A 19,986-nucleotide genomic window follows, 5' to 3' on the forward strand; every position below is an offset into this window, starting at 1 on the left:
AAATAAAATGTTAATTTCTAATACTTGGTTGAAAACCCTTTATTGGCAATGACTGCCTGAAGTCTTAAACTCATGGACATCACCAGACGCTGTGTTTCCTCCTTTTTAATGCTCTGCCAGGCCTTTACTGCAACTGTTTGTGGGTCTTTCTGTCTGAAATGTAGTCTTTAGCAAGTGAAATGCATGCTCTATTGGGTTCAGATCAGGTGACCGACTTGGCCATTCAAGAATATTCCACTTCTGTGCTAAAATAAACTCCTAGGTTGCTTTGGCTTTATGTTTTGGGTCATTGTCCATCTGTATTATGAAACGCGACCAATCAGTTTGGCTGGATCTGAGCTAGGGATCGACCGATATTGATTTTTTAGGGCCGATACCGATAATTTGTGAACTTTAAGGCCGATAGCCGATAATTTATACCGATATTCTGGGAATTTTTATTTAAAAAAAAAAAAAAATTCCTACACAAATCTGCTGAAAATTAATATTTATTGTTAACGTGTGTATTTTTTTTTTGTAAATCTTTCTTTCATTTATACTTAATATTTTTGTGTTTAATTCATATACAGGAGGCGGGAGCTGGCTGCAGAAACCTATAATCGGTCGATCCCTAATCTGAGCACACAGTATGTTTCCTGAAAACCCCAGAATTCATCCTGCTGCTTCTGTCTTGTGTCACATAATCAATAAACACTAGGGACCCAGTGCCACTGGCAGCCATGCATGCCCAAGCCATCACACTGCCTCCGCCGTGTTTTATAGATGATGTGGTATGCTTTTAGATCATGAGCTGTACCATGCCTTCACCATATCTTTCTCTTTCCATCATTCTAGTAGAGGTTGATCTTGGTTTCATCTGTCCAAAGAATGTTTACCCAAAAGTGTTTCTGTTTTTTTAAGATGTTTTTTTTTAGCAAAGTCCAATCTAGCCTTCTTATTCTTGAGGCTTATGTGTGGCTTGCACCGTGCAGTGAACCCTCTGAATTTACTTTCATGCAGTCTTCTATTTATGGTAGATTTGGATATTGATACGCCTGTATCCTGGAGAGTGTTGTTCACTTGGCTGTTGTAAAGGGGTTTCTCTTCACCATGGTAATTTTTCTGTGATCATCCACCACTGTTGTCTTGCGTGGGTGTCCAGGTCTTTTTGCATTGTTGAGGTCACCAGTGCTTTTTTCTCAGGATGTACCAAACTGTAGATTTTGCCACTCCTAGTGGTGTAGCAATTTCTCGGATGGGTTTTTTCTGTTTTCACAGATAAAGGATGGCTTGTTTTACCTGCATGGAGAGCTCCTTTATTTATCTACTTTTAAGCAAAATCTTAAAAGTACAAGCCCCACACCTCAAATCAACTCCAGGCCTTTTATGTGCTTAATAGAGAATGAAATAATGAAGGAATTGCCCACACCTGTCCATGAAACAGCCTTTGAGTCAATTGTCCAATTACTTTTTGTCCCTTTAAAAACAGGGTACCACATGTAAAGGAGCTGAAACTCCTAAACCCTATATCCAATTTTAATGTGGATACTCTCAAATGAAAGCTAAAAGTCTGGACTTTATGTCCATGTCCATTATATAACTATAACTTAAATATATTTTAGTAAACAGGCAATAAAAACTAAATTTGTGTCAGTGTGCAAATATATATGGACCTAACTGTACAAGGTGAAACATATCTCCACTTTTGATTTGTAATGTTAGTATTTTTATGGCGCAAATTACACAATTATTGATGAATGTCCCCCATAGTGTCACTTGGATGAAACATTTTAGTGGATCTGGTTTTATATGTTTTATACCGTAATATAACTTTACATTGTGCATGTGCAGACGGAAGCATCTTCTCCCAGTAGACAAAGGCGTTTTACTCAAAAGTTAGCATGCAGCGTTTCCAGTGTTCTTTTCTTTTAATGTATTAGAACTGTTTCCGGCTTTGAGTCATACTGTGCGTGACATACTGTGGATGTCATCTAGTTATACATGCAATGACATAAGAAGCCTTCTATGTACTTGCCACACTTTGAAAGCAAGTAGGTGTACAGTGAGAGGATTGATAGAACATTGCTAAAAGCTTAAGAGGTAAAGGTAAGTCTATACCATGGAAATCCACTGGGTATGTGATAAATATATGATTGCTGAGGGGACCCTTATAATCACTAAAACAGGAATCCCGAGCCTCCCATTCCTCCACACAGCATGACCGTAACGAGAAGGGGTTTGAATGGAGCAGTCGTCACGGATGTGTAGTGCCACTCAGACATTATCATCACTCTTTGTCCCTAGTGGGGCTCACAATCTTAAGGCCCCTTTACATTGCCCAATGGAGCAGATGAATGTTGGGAAGGAAGAGTTCCTTCCTGGCAATCATCTTCTCGTCAGTGAAGACCACTGTATTTACATGCCACGATCCCCTCCACAGTATGGGGAGGAGTGATCGCTAATGCTATTGCTTGTCCCCATACAGAATCATTGTTTGCCTGCAACAGAGGCTGTTTAGACGGCATGATCTGCTGCCGGCAAACAATGATTTAGGTATCTGTACAAACAATACTATAACCTGATGAACAAGCATTTTGCTCGTTCATCAGGTAATCGACGGCCCCTTTATACCGGCAGATTTGTACAAACGCACGTTGGTGATAATCTGCCGAAATATCGAGCAGTGTAAAGGGGCTTAAAGTTCCCTATCAGTGTGTCTTTGGAGTGTGGGAGGCAACTGGAGTACCTAGGGGAAACCTATGCAAACACGGGGAGAACATACAAACTCTTTGTATATAGTAGTTATGAATGAATTGCAAGCAGTCTGTAGTAAGGGTACAGAGGGGTGTGCCTGTTGATGTCACCGACACTAATAGGCGGGATTTAGCGTTGCCCTAGTCTGTAGAACAGCTAAAGCCCGCCCATCAGAGCCAGTGACGTCACCGAGAACACTGCTGGGTGCAAGCCTCCATCTGGCAGTGTGCCAATGTAAACAAAACCCTTGAAATGAAATGCTCCGATGCTCATATCAGGGGGGCTGGAGGGGTGAAGATAGGGATATGTCCGGGTTCAACTCTGAACCCGGACAAACCCTTTAACCCCTTCTACCATAAGCAGCACAGACTCAGGGCTGAGCAGCTGAGCAGCTGCAGGGTTTTCTTTTCTTCAGGCATTAAAGACACAAATGCTCTGCACAGACTGGAGGAGTTCTCTCCGCTGTACTTTTCTGCTGGCTATGTCTACAGAGCATTGCACGGGAACAGATAGGGGGAAGATCCTGTGTGTATCAGCAATGTCATTGTACTGCATAGCTGAGACTTGTAGTCCCACACATTAGGGTTGTAGCGGGTATCGAAATTTCGATACCCAATCGATACTTTTGTATCGATACCGGGATTTCCATTTTTTCGATACTGGGCTGCGCGCTCATGTTCCCTCAGCAGCACAGGGGAGAAGGAAGCAGTGTCTCCCTCCCCCCTGTGCCGCTGCCACCAATGAGGAGAGAGGGGCGGGCGCACTGCGCCACCAATGATAGGAGGATTTTAAACGGGCTCGGACTTTAAGTTACCAGGCTACATAGAGCGGCGCACAGGGATGTCCCTGCACTTACTATTATTCCTGGGCGCCGCTCCGTTCACCCTCTGTGCCCCCATTACTGTCTCCTGCTCCGTATGATAATTACTACTATCGGCGCAATCAGGAGACATCAGCTTCTCTCCTGGGCATTCCTTCTCCCTGCTGTAGCACTGTCCAGTCGCAGCGCAAAGCGTCACAGCCAGGGAGAATGACCGCCCAGGAGAGAAGCTGATGTCTCCTCCCCATTGCTCCTATAGTAGTCATTAGCATACGGAGCAGGAGACAGTAATGGGGGTACAGCGGGTGAACGGAGCGGCGCCCAGGAATAATAGTAAGTGCAGGGAGATCCCTGGGCGCCACTCTATGTAGCCTGCTCATAAAAAATGGTCATCTTTAACTTTTAATACAGGAGGCAGGTCCTGGCAGCAGAATCACATGGCCGACACCCTGCCTCTGACAGGGAGCTGCGATCAGCGGCAGTTAACCCCTCAGGTGCGGCACCTGAGGGGTTAACTGCTGCCAGTACCCGCTTTCTGTATATAAGGTTAATTATCATTGGTGGCGCAGTGTGCCCGCCCCCCTCAACCCCCCAGTATTCAAATTATTGGTGGCAGTGGCCACAGGGTCCCCTCCCCTTCTCATTGGTGGCAGTGGCCACAGGGTCCCCTCCTCCTCATTGGTGGTGCAGTGGCAGCTTCTGATCGGAGCCCCAGCAGTGTAATCCTGGGGCTCCGATCGGTTACCATGGCAGCCAGGACACTACTGAAGCCCTGGCTGCTAGAGTTGTTGCGTTCCCAAATTTTTGATTTGATTTCGATACCATAAAAAAGTATTGCGATACTCGATACCATTCGATACCACGCGAAAAAAATAAAACACCAAAAAAGCCACATGCATTCCGCATTTTAAAAAATGGCGAATCGCGCAGTTTTTATTAATTTTTTTTCTGTTCCGGTGTTCACCGCATAGATTTTTTTTTTTATATTTTAATAGTTTGGACTTTTCGGACGTGGCGATATGTGATACGTTTAATCACATTTTTTTAAAGGGTTTCTACTACCAGAAATACTGTTATGTAGCTGACTGACATTAGCGATGCGCTAATGTCAGCACTACATAACAGTATGTTTGTAACATTAGTCCCTGCAGCCGTTTTTGTTAAAAAAAGCACTTTTATAGATATGCTAATAAGCCTCTAGGTGCTATGTGGTCGTAAAATCAGCACCTAGAGGCTCCGTCCACTAACCATTTCAGCCGCCCATCGCGTCCCTCCAGCCCGCCCCGCTCCTGTTGATTGACGTGAAACTTCTCAGTATCTCATACCAATTCCCACGCCTGCGCCGAGCACTTCTGTGTTCTCCCGGCGCCGGCTTCCTCACTGCGCCTGCGCCGAATACAGAAGCGCACGGCGCAGGCGCGGAAATTGGTACGAGATACTGAGAAGTTTCATGTCAATCAACAGGAGCGGGGCGGGCTGGAGGGACGCGATGGGCGGCTGAAATGGTTAGTGGACGGAGCCTCTAGGTGCTAATGATGCCCACATAGCACCTAGAGGCTCATTAGCATATCTATAAAAGTGCTTTTTTAACAAAAACGGCTGCAGGGACTAATGTTAGAAACATACTGTTATGTAGTGCTGACATTAGCGCATCGCTACTGTCAGTCAGCTACATAACAGTATTTCTGGTGGTAGAAACCCTTTAAAAATATTTTAATAGTTTGGACTTTTCGGACGTGGCGATATGTGATATGTTTAATCACATATCGCCACGTCCGAAAAGTCCAAACTATTAAAATATATAAAAAAAAATCTATGCGGTGAACGCTGGAACAGAAAAAAACAAAAACAAAACAAAAACAAGTATAAATCACCCCCTTTCCCAATTTTACATTTAAATTATATAAACAATAAATAAATAAACAAACATATCACATATCGCCACATCCGAAAAGTCCAAACTATTAAAATATTTTAAAAAAATTATAAAAAATAATTCTGACAACCCCTTTAAGCATCTCCCCATGCTGCGATACAAGCTGCCACCCTGACACGGTAATGGTCATACAGATACTGTGGTACGTCATTACAAGCTCTTTCAATTTGGACATGTAGTTCAGTCAAGGTAGACTGTGCACAGGAGCTCCGTCACCCAATCGAGTCCCAGATATTCTTAATAGGGGAGAGATCTGGTGATTGAGCTGTCCAGTGGAGCTGCTGCATGCCCTGAAGAGCATCTTGTGTGGTTTGTTTGTGGTTGGGCATTTTCTTGTTGGAAAACCACGTCTCCTGAGTCAAAAGGCAGTAGGACTGGTTCCACAATGTCCTGGAGATACCGAAGGCTGGTCATTGTTACCTTTACGAATACCAGAATCAAACGTTTATGGTAGCTAATGGCACTCAACACTATAACAGGTGCTGTTGGTTCTGTGTGCCTCTGTGGGATGGCAGTAGATACTCTCCAGCCCTCCTGTGAACTCTGATGCAGCCATTCTTACTACCAAGGCAGAACCTGCCTTTATCACTGAACACTATTGTTTGCCATTCATGCCTCCAGTGGGCTCTCACGTGGCACCAGTGTATGTGCTCTTGGCGACGATGATCAGTGGCAAACAAGATAGTAGAGTGCGTGAATGCAGTGTTTCTTCAAGTAGATGGTGTCTTACGGTTCTGGCTGTCACTTCAGGGGTCACCGCAGATGCTGCGGTTGTCCTTTGAGATACTGAGCTCTTCTTATACAGTGATCTTGGCGTCTATCTGAGGAAGATCACAGTCTAACATTTGGAATGACATGGCATCTGCTGCCAAGCTGCTTCTGCTTTTTGTTGAGATTGCATCTAAATGTGCGAGAGGAACTGCTTCATTCACTTCGAGGTCTTGAGATCACACTTTCCTTGTTGTTCACTTTCATAACGGTTGGAATAAATGCACATACCCTAGTTACGCTTTTGTGGTCCATAGTCTAATAGTGAGAAAGAGGTCTTCTCATAGCTGCCTCAGAGTGCAGTTTTTTACAGTATGTATTAGTTGTGCTGTCTCTTTCACTACACAGCATTTGGCATTTTCCTTGATATTCCTGAAGGTCAGTATTCGGCTTACTTCCTCTTGGTTTGTACGAGAAAGGTTATAGGAGCGCTTTGTGCAGCCGTGATTCCGTTTCACAACGTCATGCCTTTTATATGTAACTGATTTATACTGTTTACAGCTGCTCTAATACTTTTCTTTTACTTGTTACTAGCTGTCACGCTGTGGTACAAAATCTGTAGTCACCTATGGGCCACACGGCCTGTTACTAGGCAGCTACCAGCGTGCATGGTCAACCAGCCGCTTCATTTATTTCAGGGTCTCTATTCTTCTTATGGATGGGGTGCCACTGATCAAATAGGGGATGACTTGTCCAGTTTGGATAACCCCTAGCTATGTAAAAGCTGATCATATAGTAGCGCTGGCTAGGGTCCATCAGATGTTATAACCAGGGGTAGCAGCAGTTGACTGCTCATGAAGCATGGAAAGGTGCCCACTATCGTACCAAATTAAACTCCTCCATTTTTACATCCATATGCCCTTAAAGCCAGTATGAAACTGAGTTGTCTGCACAGACCCTTGAAATCACATTTCTTAGGGTCTAGTTTCACACTAGCGTTTTTGTTTTCCGGTGTTGAGTTCCGTCCTAGGAGCTCAATCCTGGAAAAAAACTGATCAGTTTTATCCTAATGCATTCTGAATGGAGAGCATTCCGTTCAGGATGCATCAGTTCAGTCCCTCTTACATTTTTTGGCCGGAGAAAAAAACCGCAGCATGCTGCATTTTTCTCTCCGGCCAAAAATACTGATCACTTGCCGGAATTCGGGATTTCCGGTCTGCGCATGCGGTTGACACCGGAGAGACGAATCCGGTATTTCAATGCATTTGTCAGACGGGTCCGGCTCTGTCTGACAAATGCCATCAGTTTGCGTCCGGATTGCCGGATCCGGCAGGCAGTTCCTGCGACGGAACTGCCTGCCGGAATCCTCTGCCACAAGTGTGAAAGTACCCTTAGACCGATAAATGAGAGAATACACAAAAAAGGTCAAAATGTTTAAGCCTCAGCTCCTCAGGCAGGTAAGTGGTTATCAGATACTTACTGTATCTTACCATATCAGGTCTACTGGCTGGTGGCTGCCCTGAAATTTCTCCAAACATTGTTTTTTTAATATTTTCTTCTTGAGCACAGAAAAATGCTGATACTTATTTCTACATGAAATACCTGGAATTTGCTAACCTATAATTAAGCAGGAAATTCCATGGAGATATTTTAAACATGAAAATAGAAATTTAAGTAATTTACCTCTGTATGCCATAGACTTAAAGGGATATTGCAAGATTTTGCTATTGATTGCCTATCCTCAGGATATACCTTCAATATCTAATGGCTGGGGGTCCAACACCCCACACCCCCACCCATCAGCTGTTTAACTGCGCTGCTCGTGTAGCGGTTCTCCCATCCTTTGCAGTAAGAGCTGCGCTGCTTACTTCCAGAACCACCGATTAGATGGTGATGGCCTGTCCTGAGGATAGACTATCAATAACAAAATCCTTTAAAGGGGTAAAAGAGCATTCAGGAGAGAAACCTAGAAGAAGGTCGCAGGGCCTTCACACACACAATGCAGGACACCCTAAACATGTATAAATACCTTTTTTGTCACACTAATGCCCCCTATGTGCCCCTCCTTAGTACAGCAAGAGAAGGCTTGTCATCAGCAGCATCCCATCGGGGAACAGACTACATCTTGCATTGCTGACATTTATTCTAGGCTGTTCTCCTCCAGCTGTATTTCCTTGGCCCCACCCCCTTGTGCATTCCATATTGTGCCCCCTCACTGGTGAACCTCTCACATTGGTTCCTAGTGCTGGAACTGACAAGCTGAACTACAGGTCATAACCCTGGCAGCCAGCTATATACATTTGGGCCAGTTAATGGTGAGTGATTATGTGGGAAACTACTGAAAAGACTAAAATACTATATATAGAGGATTTTTACTTTGTACCGTGTGCTTTCAATAAGAGTCAGACTTTGTATGCCGGAATACCCCTTTAATTGTAGAATGATGTGAAGGATAACAATGGACACTTTGTTTTGCAGGCAGCTATGGCGAAACACGCGTTTGACATGACTGACCCTGTAAGTATTACTGCTCATGATTCTGAGTATCGATTAGCCGCATTGTAAAACATTAAATGTATGTGATATCAGAATTACGGTTGTGAGAGTGCGGTGGGATGTTTAGGGAGGAAGTCATCTAAAAATGAAACATAAAGCACCACGCAGTAAAAAACAATATTACTTGTGTCACACGTGCACCTGGCAGGAATATCTTTTCACACGTGATTGTGGATGACATGTAAGCTAAGCTTTGTTTTGTTGCTTTTCTTCCTTGTACCTTTCTATATAGAACAGAGCAGATAAAGGCTGCCTTCACACGAGCGTATGCAAGCCGTAGGTGGCCCGGATTTTATGTACCGGAATCCGCTGCTAATGTTAATGAATAGGGCTATTCACATGGGTGGATAATTTCCGCCAGTATTTGAAATCTGCAGCATGTCCGAGTTTTGTGCGTATTTGCTTCCAGTGTATGGGAATTCATCACTGACGGATTTCAATACGATCGTGTGAAAGAGGCCAAAGGCTAAAATTACAGCCTAAAGTATATCAAAGGAGGGCGGGCACAGCCATGGAAAACCACATGTCAAAAGACCACTGTAAGCTATGCCGGTCTTGATGGGGCCTGCACCACCGAAGGAAGCATGTGATTTATGACGAGGAGCAGGCTTCATCATAAATTACCTGCCTCCTCCAGCAGTCCCTGGAATGAAACCTTCGGGAGCTCAGAACTGCAGTAGATTTCAGTCATTATTTACACCAATTTCTGGTGAGAATAATGGTGAATGAGCCTAGGCCGATGGTCCTGTCCTCGCCATGAGATCTTTTCGTCAAATTGGTGAGGGCGGCGTATAATGCTAATTGTAACCAGAAAAGTTGCAGTTCCGCCATATGGGGAAATAATTAAATTCTTGAGAGCACTTATTGTATGCACTGTAACTACCATATATCACATTAAGGTAATACCATCTATAGGGCATATTGGTCATTTATCTGTGACGACACCAGCATGTATGAGTGTAACTTGTACACTTACAGAAAATACACAATATGCGATATAAAATGGTCATATAGATAAATTTGGCATCAAAACTTACAATTTATTCTGATCTGCTCAATTTGTTGGATGTATGCCTTAACCTAGGCTCATGCCACAAAGGGGTCATAATATTTCTGTGATCCCCCAGCTTTGCCATCTTTGTTTTTCATTCCTTTTTATCAATTTTGTCGTTCATGAGTTGTCTTGGGTCTATAAAGTATGTGATATTTTTGTAAGGCCCCTTTCACACGGGCAAGTTTTCCCACGCGGGTGCAATGCGTGAGGTGAACACATTGCACCCGCACTGAATCCGGACCCATTCATTTCTATGGGGCTGTGCACATGAGCAGTGATTTTCACGCATCACTTGTGCGTTGCATGAAAATCGCAGCATGCTCTATATTGTGCGTTTTTCACGCAACACAGGCCCCATAGAAGTGAATGGGGCTGCGTGAAAATCGCAAGCATCCACAAGCAGGTGACGATCGGGATGGGGACCCGATCTTTATTATTTTTCCTTATAACATGGTTATAAGGGAAAATAATAGCATTCTTAATACAGAATGCTAAGTAAATTAGGGATGGAGGGGTTAAAAAAAAAATTAAAAAAAATTTAAACTCACCTCATCCACTTGTTCGCGCAGCCCGGCTTCTCTTCTTTCTTCTTCTTCGAGAACCTGGAAGAAAAGGGCCTTTGGTGAGGTCACTGCGCTCATCACATGGTCCATCACATGATCCGTCACCATGGTCCATCACGATGGTGATGGACCATGTGATGAGCGCAGTGACGTCAAAGGTCCTTGTAAAGGATCTCCTGGTACCTCGACCGGGTACCTCCGTTGATGGATGCTCCTAGCACTTCCCGAGGACTCCAAGCACTCCGCTCTATACAGTAACCACCACAGGGACAAGGAACAGGAATAGCTCTTACAAGAGCTAGGAGTTATAGCCAGGGGAGTATACAGCGTATAGCAATCCCCATACACATGAGACGAGGCACAAGCATTGACTTATATACACATTTTCCAACAAGGGTACCACCCCCGTGGACCTGGTTGGGAACTGAGGACATGACATAGCAGCCAATCCTTTACAGTTTAAACACAAAAACTAACCCTTTTCAACAAACACAATGGCATTGTCTTTGACACAATCAACAATAAACAACATGCAAACAGACATCTTCACCACCTCCATAATGAATGAATAGGGGGAGAGGAGACACATGTGATGGGATTATCTCCTGAGTGTATCATAGGGTGATCTACTCATCGAGGAGTCGGCTGCTCTTATAGCTATCTTAATCCCATCACTAACACAATCAGTGGGAGTCTCAGTGCAGAGTTAACCCTTTTTGTGTTGCTGAATGCACACCATGCACCTTAAATGGGCAATAGGAAATATGTGGCATATAAATTCCACACATAAATCCGGGTTCATAGTTTCTTGTAACCCCAAAAGGTCTGAGGGTGTCTCCATAGTTCTGGGTCCATAGTCCGTAGGAAGGAGGCTGGCCCTCAGGATTCTCCAGCAGCCCCAGTGACGGTTCAGTCCGTCACAGTCCTTTTCCTCCCAGGTCCTCAAAGAAGAAGAAAGAAGAGAAGCCGGGCTGCGCGAACAAGTGGTGGAGGTGAGTTTAAATTTTTTTATTTTAATTTTTTTAACCCCTCCATCCCTAATTTACTTGTATTAAGAATGCTATTATTTTCCCTTATAACCATGTTTCTAACCCTTCCATCCCTATTTTACTAAGCATTCTGTATTAAGAATGCTATTATTTTCCCTTATAACCATGTTTTAAGGGAAGAAGTCCGGGTTCGGGTCTGGGTACCAAACATGCCGATTTTTCTCACGCGCGTGCAAAATTCAAATGCTTTGCACTCGCGCGGAAAAATCTTGCCTTTTCCCGCGACGCACCCGTTCCTATCCGGCCCTCACATGCGACGCCTGTGTGAAAGAGGCCTAAGGCCCCTTTCACACGAGCGACTTTTCCGCGCGGGTGCAATGCGTGACGTGAACGCATTGCACCCGCACTGAATCCGGACCCATTCATTTCTATGGGGCTGTGCACACGAGCGGTGATTTGCACGCATCACTTGTGCGTTTCGTGAAAATCGCAGCATGTTCTATATTCTGCGTTTTTCACGCAACGCAGGCCCCATAGAAGTGAATGGGGCTGCGTGAAAATCGCAAGCATCCGCAAGCAAGTGCGGATGCGGTGCGATTTTCACGCACGGTTGCTAGGAGACGATCGGGATGGGGACCTGATCATTATTATTTTCCCTTATAACATGGTTATAAGGGAAAATAATAGCCTTCTTAATACAGAATGCATAGTACAATAGGGCTGGAGGGGTTAAAAAAAAAAAAAACTCGCCTTAATCCACTTGATCGCGCAGCCCGGCTTCTCTTCTGTCTTCTTCTTTGCTGTGCACAGGAAAAGGACCTTTGATGACGTCACTGCACTCATCACATGGTCCGTCACATGATCCATCACTATGGTAAAAGACCATGTGATGGACCATGTGATGAGCGCAGTGACATCATCAAAGGTCCTATTCCTCAAAGAAGAAGAAAGAAGAGAAGCCGGGCTGCGCGATCAAGTGGATTAAGGTGAGTTAAATAATTATTTTTTTTTTTTAACCCCTCCAGCGCTATTGTACTAAGCATTCTGTATTAAGAATGCTATTATTTTCCCTTATAACCATGTTATAAGAGAAAATAATAAAATCTACACAACACCGATCCCAAACCCGAACTTCTGTGAAGAAGTCCAGGTTCGGGTCTGGGTACCAAACATGGCGATTTTTCTATCACACGTGCAAAACGAATTACAATGTTTTGCACCCGCGCGGAAAAAGCGCAAACATGGAACGCAGTGGAACGCAGTGAAAACTGACTTGTTTTAGTGTCAAAATCGCACCATCTTCCCTGAACGCATCCGGCCCAATCCGCAACGCCCGTGTGGAAGGGGCCTAACTCTTTTGGGTGTGTACTATTTCTTCATGTGCTGCTCTGCCTTTTTGTGTGAGGTTTTTATAGAGTGTGACAGGAATTAAAAAAAGCAAAGCAAAAAAAAACTGTAAAGGGAATCTGTCACCGCCTGTATGAGGACAGCCTAAGGGGATGGCAGACAGTGGTGTCTGTTATGTCTGCCCATGATTTACACTCTGTGAAAATTGCAGTTTATTAGTTGCTTTGGGCCTGTTAATGTGCAGCAGGGGTCAGGGTGCTGCCACACGTTCATGTTTTTTCATGCATTTTGTGAAGCCAAAACCTGTAAATAAAAAAGTGGAGAAGTTGTATCTGTCCTTCATACCTTCTCTCCTCCTAAAATCCAGACCTACATCAAAAAGCCTGAACGTGTGTCAGCAGCTTCAGGGTGTGGCTGGACTGACGGCTGATGTGATATGGGCGATGCAGCTAATATAAATTCCACCGAAAGTACATCTGAGATAGAAGAGACACAATGTTAGCATCAGTTCTTTAATAAAATATTGACATTGTGTATAAGGCACCAGCATGACTTACAGGACGTTTTACCCGTATGTCACATCAGTTGTCTGATGTCGTGATAATACTCATGAAACACGACGACCCCTGTCGTTTCACTAGCAGTGCTCGGCTGTTTGCGGCTAATAAACGCTGGTATGATTACTATGACATTTTATTTGAATTACATTTTATGAAATGCATCGGTGTAAAAACATCTGAGTAGTTTTGAAATGGAAATGGCGGTATGTGGGTTCTTACTGTCATTATTATTTCCTGCATATGCCTAAAGAAAGTGTGGTTAGAACAATTAGAATTAGATACTTTCCATTTACTTAAAGGGGTAGACCGGCGACCAAGGTAAAATGAACGCCTGGAATGCGTAGGAACCCATCAGCACTGAGGCCAGTGAATGGCTGCGGTGCACATGACGACAGATGGGACGTCACACTTCTGGTCCACAGGGGCCTGGAATCAGCAGGATAACAGCAGGAAAAATATTCTACAATTTTCAAACCAGTACCTGGATCTGGATACTTTTGTAATTGCATGCAATAAAAAATTTCGTATAGAGTTATTCAATAAAATGTATCTGTATAGCGCCCTCCCTGCTGTTTGATTTTATTTCTTATTTCTCTGACCTGCTCACTGAGAAGGCCGCACATGCTCAGTTTCATCCTTCAACTGCCCCCTGAGCTGTGATAGGGAGAGCATGGACACGCCCCCTTAGCTGCAGCAGAAAATACACTCCCCTTGAGCTGCCAGCTTGATATAAATCTAGCAGAGCAATGAATGGGGAGATACAGGGCTGGTTCTAGCTTTGTTAGAGATTTTCGTGTACTATATGATGTCTGATTTTCATTTTTTACACCAATCATGGGATTGCCTCTTTAAAAACATCCCAGGCCTTAGCAGATGTTTCCTTGGGGGTCAGACAACCCCTTAAAGAGGAGTAACAATGTCCTAAGTTTCTGTGTATGCTTGTTAAATGACCAGGTTGTATGTATGATGAGATATAGAAGTTAGTGCATTCCTACAAAATAGTAGCTTGGACGATACATTTAAAACAATACTTTGCCCTGAAATTACCGATTCATATAATTCCTTGTCCTTAGATACACAGTTTATTAGCACGGGGTCCTACAATTAGGTATTACATTTCTCTATTGGATCATGGAAAACATATTTTTTCAATTGTATTACTTCAAATAAATACCCCATGTGTCGGTATATGTGTTACAGACTTGTTATGTCGCCCTCTGGTGTTCTTTTGATTTCCTCCCAGAACGTCCACCTAATATGTCCAGTGGTCTTGAGAAGAAGCCGTTTCTAGTGCACTGATTTTTATTGGCTGGTCTGAACAATAGCAGAAATCATTTTGCCACCGATTTTGGGTGGTGGGAATAAGCTACTCGGGCATGTGTCTTAATTGGCACTGCACAGGTGAACCTTGTGAGCCAGGAATCAATAGAACACCACGGGGGCCCCGTAACAAGTATAATCAAATGGTAACCTAAAGTCACATGAAAGTCACCATCACATTATGGTTTCTATTATTCTCTATGCTCAAGATAGCAGTGTAGTATCTATCCTTATCACTGGCTGTTAGCAGTTACTAGACCTCCGTAAAAGTGATACAATATTTCATCTTCCGCAGATTGTGTGTTATGATTTTCGTAAGAAGATGCTGTTTATTAAGATTACATCCTAAAGCCTCATGCACACGTCAGTGTTCGGTCAGTGGTTTCCATCAGTGATTTTGAGCCAAAACCAGGTGCGGCTCTAAACACAGAACAGGAGCAGAACCTTTCCTTATACCTTATGTCTGTCGAGGCTCCAATCCTGGTTTTGGCTCACAATTACTGATGGAAATCAGTGACCAAAACACTGACGTGTGAATGAGGCATAAGCAATTGTTTTGTAAGGGAATCATTATACGAAGATGTACCCACAGGCAAAAATAAAGGGATCTTAATCATCAATATGTTTCCATTTTAAAAATGTGAATTATTATTACTCCACATACTGTACATACTTGTTATGAGACAGCATGAAGTAGAAGCAAGTAACACTTCCTTCCAAAGGCTGCTGGGCAAGTTAATAATTAGCGTACAGCTCTAATATAAAATTCAATGGTCACTAACTTTCCACACAACTCAGAGCTGCTGTAGATTTCAGCCTTCACTTACCGTATGCCAGAAAACTGTTAAAAAGAAAGTGCCTATATCAAGCCAAGTGCTATATTCACAACCATACAGGTCAATATTTCTGTATTATATCCTCCTTGATCCTGGGGCTGCTTCTTAGTGAGTAAGAGAAGGTTAGGAAGCAGATTCTCCTCTACTTTCGTGTCAGGGGGAGAAAAACAGAACTGGATCGCACATCCACAATGCTATGCTTTGATCTAATTAAACTCGCTTCTCAGCGCCATATTAAAGTGTACAGCCCCCCATACTGCATGCTGTACAAGAGGCATTAGTGTACATTTTGATCAAAAGGCATAAGCCCACTCACCACGCCATCCACGATTCTCCCTACTCCACAGTACTAAGGCCGTGAACAAGGTCTAACATTAGACCGAAACGTTGGCCAGTGGCTATTACTTTTGGATGGACATAGAAAAATATATATACAAAAGATATGAAATAAAATAAGCAAATAAAAATATTTAGAGTGCCGTGGTCTTTTGATAATATTTGCCTCTTTGAGTGGGACCTACTCTGACAAAAAGGCGCGGCAACAATGCGGTGACAAAGCGGCACTGCCCTAGTAGGCGGTGGGACCCAGGAGTCAAACAGCACCTCTGCTGTACTGCTGTATGACAATTCTACCCATGGCACTGGGTCCCACCAACCCACTAGCACAGCGCCACAAAAACAAAGACCACCACGCAGTACTGCACCATGTGAACAGTTGTCTAACACAACATGTCCATTGCTATCTCCTCTACTTTCTGTGTGCAGTACATGGTAGCCAGCTTTCACCCACTATCTTTGTGAGAACTGCAAACTAGACATTCAGCATGCATAGAGGAAAACTGCTGAAAATGATGCCAGATACAAGTGATGTGATAGCCGGAAATAGTGTTATTCCTCTGGTAAATCACAGTACTACTGATTAATGCAGAGTGTGTTGAAAGGTTAGGTGTGCCTTATGTGACTGGAAATGTAAACCAGATTGGCAAAAACTAACTTTCTTTCTTCTGTGTAGATGCTAGATGCCTACTTCACACCAAACCCTGCCTATGGATATGACGAACAAATCATGCCTCCACATAGGAATGGTAAGACAATTCTTCATACAATAAATGGAGACATTAGCTATTACAGTATCTAAACATTTCTTTCACTGCACATATCGCCCATCATATGAATGTAGAAGTAAACTTGCCAGGTCCAATCGGATCTTACAAAATAAGGGCAACACATGTAGTCAATGCAAACTTTTTAATTCTGCTGTTCTATAAAATATCATGCTTACAGATAGCATGTTGGAGCAGTGGAACTACGGAAACAAGAAAGTTCATGGAAGGAGAGAATTTAAAAGAGTTTTCCATCAATTTGATGGTCTATCCTGAAGATAGGTCATAAATATGAATTAGGTGGGGGCAGGGGCGTAACTACCATAACTGGCCCCCATGCGACTGCTATGGGGCCCAGTCTTAGTTGGGATTTCTACTGGAGGTGAAAACTTGGCCAGGACTCTACCCTCTAAAGGAACAACTTTTAGCAAATGAGGCATTGAAAAAGATTTAGTCAGAAACCCTTCTGTCCTGTGTGGGGGGCCTGGTTTGATCCTTGCTATGGGGCCCTTACTTCTCTATGTACGCCACTGGGTGGGGGGTCCTACTACCAGCACCCCATCGGTCAGCTGATTGAATAATGTGTGTCACTCACTTCCCCTTGATTATTTATTAGGCCTGTAGTGGCTATGTCTGAGATTGCAACTCAGGCCTATTCACTTTAATGGGACAGGGTGTCGGTGGGTGGCATTTCCAGGCACATTCACTACAGCACGTATAATGCTGTACCAGCACTGTTCTTAAAAGCTGTGACAATCCTTTATTCTTGAGTACAGCAAGCACATACAAATAATCAAACTACATGTCCTTAATCATTTTTTGTATGTGCTTGCTGTACTCAAGAATAAAGGATAGTCACAGCTTTTAACAAGGGTGCTGGTTTTTACTTTGTGGATTCCAAAACGTTAAGACTTTAATGAAAATGGAAAATATTGGTTAACATCTCATTTTATGAGCTTGTGCACACGGCAGAGCTGAACATAGACCCATAGTCCATACTGATATCTATTACATTTCCATGAGCACTCTGTATGCTGCTGAATGCTACTTAGGATAGTATAGTTTACAGCATACACTTGAATCGGAAGGAGCCGTCCCATAGAAGTGAAGGGGACGGCTTGTAGTTACACCTGCTCACTGCTGCAATGTCTACGGCAAGCAGTTAAACAGTAAAGGGAAGGCTGCCCTAGCACGGACTGTGGCCTTCTCTTCAAACAGCTGATTGGCAGGGGTGCCGAGTTTCAAACCCCAGCCGATCTGATATTGATGACCTACCCAGAGGATAGGTCATCAATATCAAAATCCTGGAAAACTCTTTTAAGGGTGCTTTCACATGTTCCAACTTTCAACTTGTTCATCTATAGAAACCATGAAAACCACGACCACAATTCGGCATGCATGAAAGCCACTTAAATGGATAGGGGATAACTATTAGATCAGTGGGGGTCCTAGCGCTAGAAATAAATGGAGCCGCTCTGTTCATTTTGGGGGGCCTCTGGGGGTATGGGGTCCCTTTTTGCATGATTGGTAGGGATCCCTGTAGTAGGACCCCCCACCAATCTAATAGTTATACTATACTCTGTGGATAAGGGATAACTTCTCACAACTAGAAGTGTCCCTTTATTTGTTGTCCCATGTGTTTGGGACCCTGTTGTCCACTGCTGAGCTGTAAAGATAAATAGCCTGATCTTTTTTGCTCCTGTAGCATGTCGTTTTTTTCAAGTATCCGTTGGGTGACCAGATGATATCCTTTACTTACCACAAACAGGACCTCACCAATCAGCAGAATGAAGCAGTAGCATTGCCTGCTGAAGTACCTCAGGCCTTTCATTGCAGTACCCAACACAGCTACCTCCATACAAGTGTGGCTGAACCTGTTACTGCAGCTCAAGCCGTTCAAGTGAATGAGACTGAGCCGCTGGCCGTCTGACTCCACTGATCATAGATTGATGTGCTATTCTAAGGGCTCTTGCACACGGCCCTGTGCACCTCATCCAGGATGCGGACTCATTCACTTGAATGGGTCTGCAAACCTGCAGATGCTGTGCGGAAGCACGGATCGGATCCCCGCGGAAGCACTACTCTTTTGCGTTGCAGATTGCGGACCCAGTCACTTTAATGCGGCTCCCCTACGGTCGGTGCCCGTGCATTGCGGACCGCAATTTGCGGTCCACAGCACGGGCACGGAGCCCTTACGTTCGTGGGCATGAGCCCTAAGAGTAATCCATGTTTGTGACATCACAGAACACACCTAGAATTGCGAAAAATTTACTGTCTAGTTAAGCAGAACATGAAGACATTTCATTAAAGGATTTTTCTTCTACACTTCCTACTGATTTGCTTTACTGTTCTTGCATCTTCTGATTCCTATCACTCATTTTTCAGAGAAGCTTACTGAATAAAATGTGTAATAAATATATAAATAGATTATAGCATATTTTATCTGAACCATTGGTGCTGATCAGTCCTAACAATTTTATCAACTTTCAGCACTTTATATCTGACTCTTGGTGGTTTTCAAAAACTCCACGCTTCTTATCTTAGTTTCATCTCATCACAAACGTAAAGCCCAGCTCATTTGTGAATACTTTTCTAAGAATAGCTAAATGTTTAATTACTTTATAGAAATCCTTTTTTGTCATTCAATAAAGCTAGAGATTAAAGGGGTTTCTGTAGATTCCCAGAATTTCTATTAAAGGCTGTGGGCACACTGAATCAGCTGGATCAGTAGCCCTCATATGTACTGTCCTAACAGCTCATAAATGCTCATTATAGTGAAGTTCTTAACAGTTAAATGAGTGTTTATGAGCTGTCAGGAGTTCAGAAATAGTAGCTGCTGATCCCGGGAGCCGAGAGCCTGCTATTCTGCAAATGCACTGAAACTGACATCTTTTAATTTGAAAATGTTTAATAAATCAGTTGAAACAAAAATTACTTTTGGCCCAAAATGAGCAGACACCTGCAAAGGGTTCCATAGCCTGTGCATGCCATTTCCACCTCCAGCACGTTTATTAAAATTAAAAAGAAGCAAGTTCAAATTGTCCTAAATAGGTTTTCCCACAATGAACATTTATCACCTATCCATAGTATAGGTAATAAATATCTAATTGCTGGGGGCTCCACTGCTGGGACTCCCATTCCTCCATGTACACTGCTCAGCTGTGTCCGTCATTGCCGTAGACATTGATTGGAGCTGCAGGGCACATGCTCAACCACTGCAGTCATGTACAGGACCCACGTTCTAGTCCCAGCAGTGGACACCTCGGCAACCATACTTTTATCACTTTGTAGGAAAACCCTTAAAGTGGTTGTCCGGGAATAAGTCATTTTTATGTTTATGACTAGCTTCAGCAGTGACGTTTCTACAAGCAGCACATCACCGCTGAAGCCAGTCATTAGCTGCAGCGGAGCAAATGTGTCACGCTCTAGTGTGGGAGGGAAACCCCACACCAAACATAGGA

General features: G+C 43.5%; 1 protein-coding gene across 1 annotated transcript in view; it reads left to right on the forward strand.

Annotated features, from left to right (window-relative positions):
* NFKB1 (nuclear factor kappa B subunit 1) overlaps positions 1-19,986 on the forward strand; it is a 139,322-nt gene that overhangs the window by 40,285 nt on the left and 79,051 nt on the right. Inside the window, exons 2-3 of the mRNA XM_040418220.1 lie at positions 8,676-8,714; positions 16,435-16,507. Of these exons, the coding sequence (XP_040274154.1) occupies positions 8,682-8,714; positions 16,435-16,507 (106 nt within the window). The 5' untranslated portion in view covers positions 8,676-8,681. The remainder of the gene's footprint in view (positions 1-8,675; positions 8,715-16,434; positions 16,508-19,986) is intronic.

Source organism: Bufo bufo, chromosome 2, assembly GCF_905171765.1.
Source record: "Bufo bufo chromosome 2, aBufBuf1.1, whole genome shotgun sequence".
NCBI classification, from domain to species: Eukaryota; Metazoa; Chordata; class Amphibia; order Anura; family Bufonidae; genus Bufo; species Bufo bufo.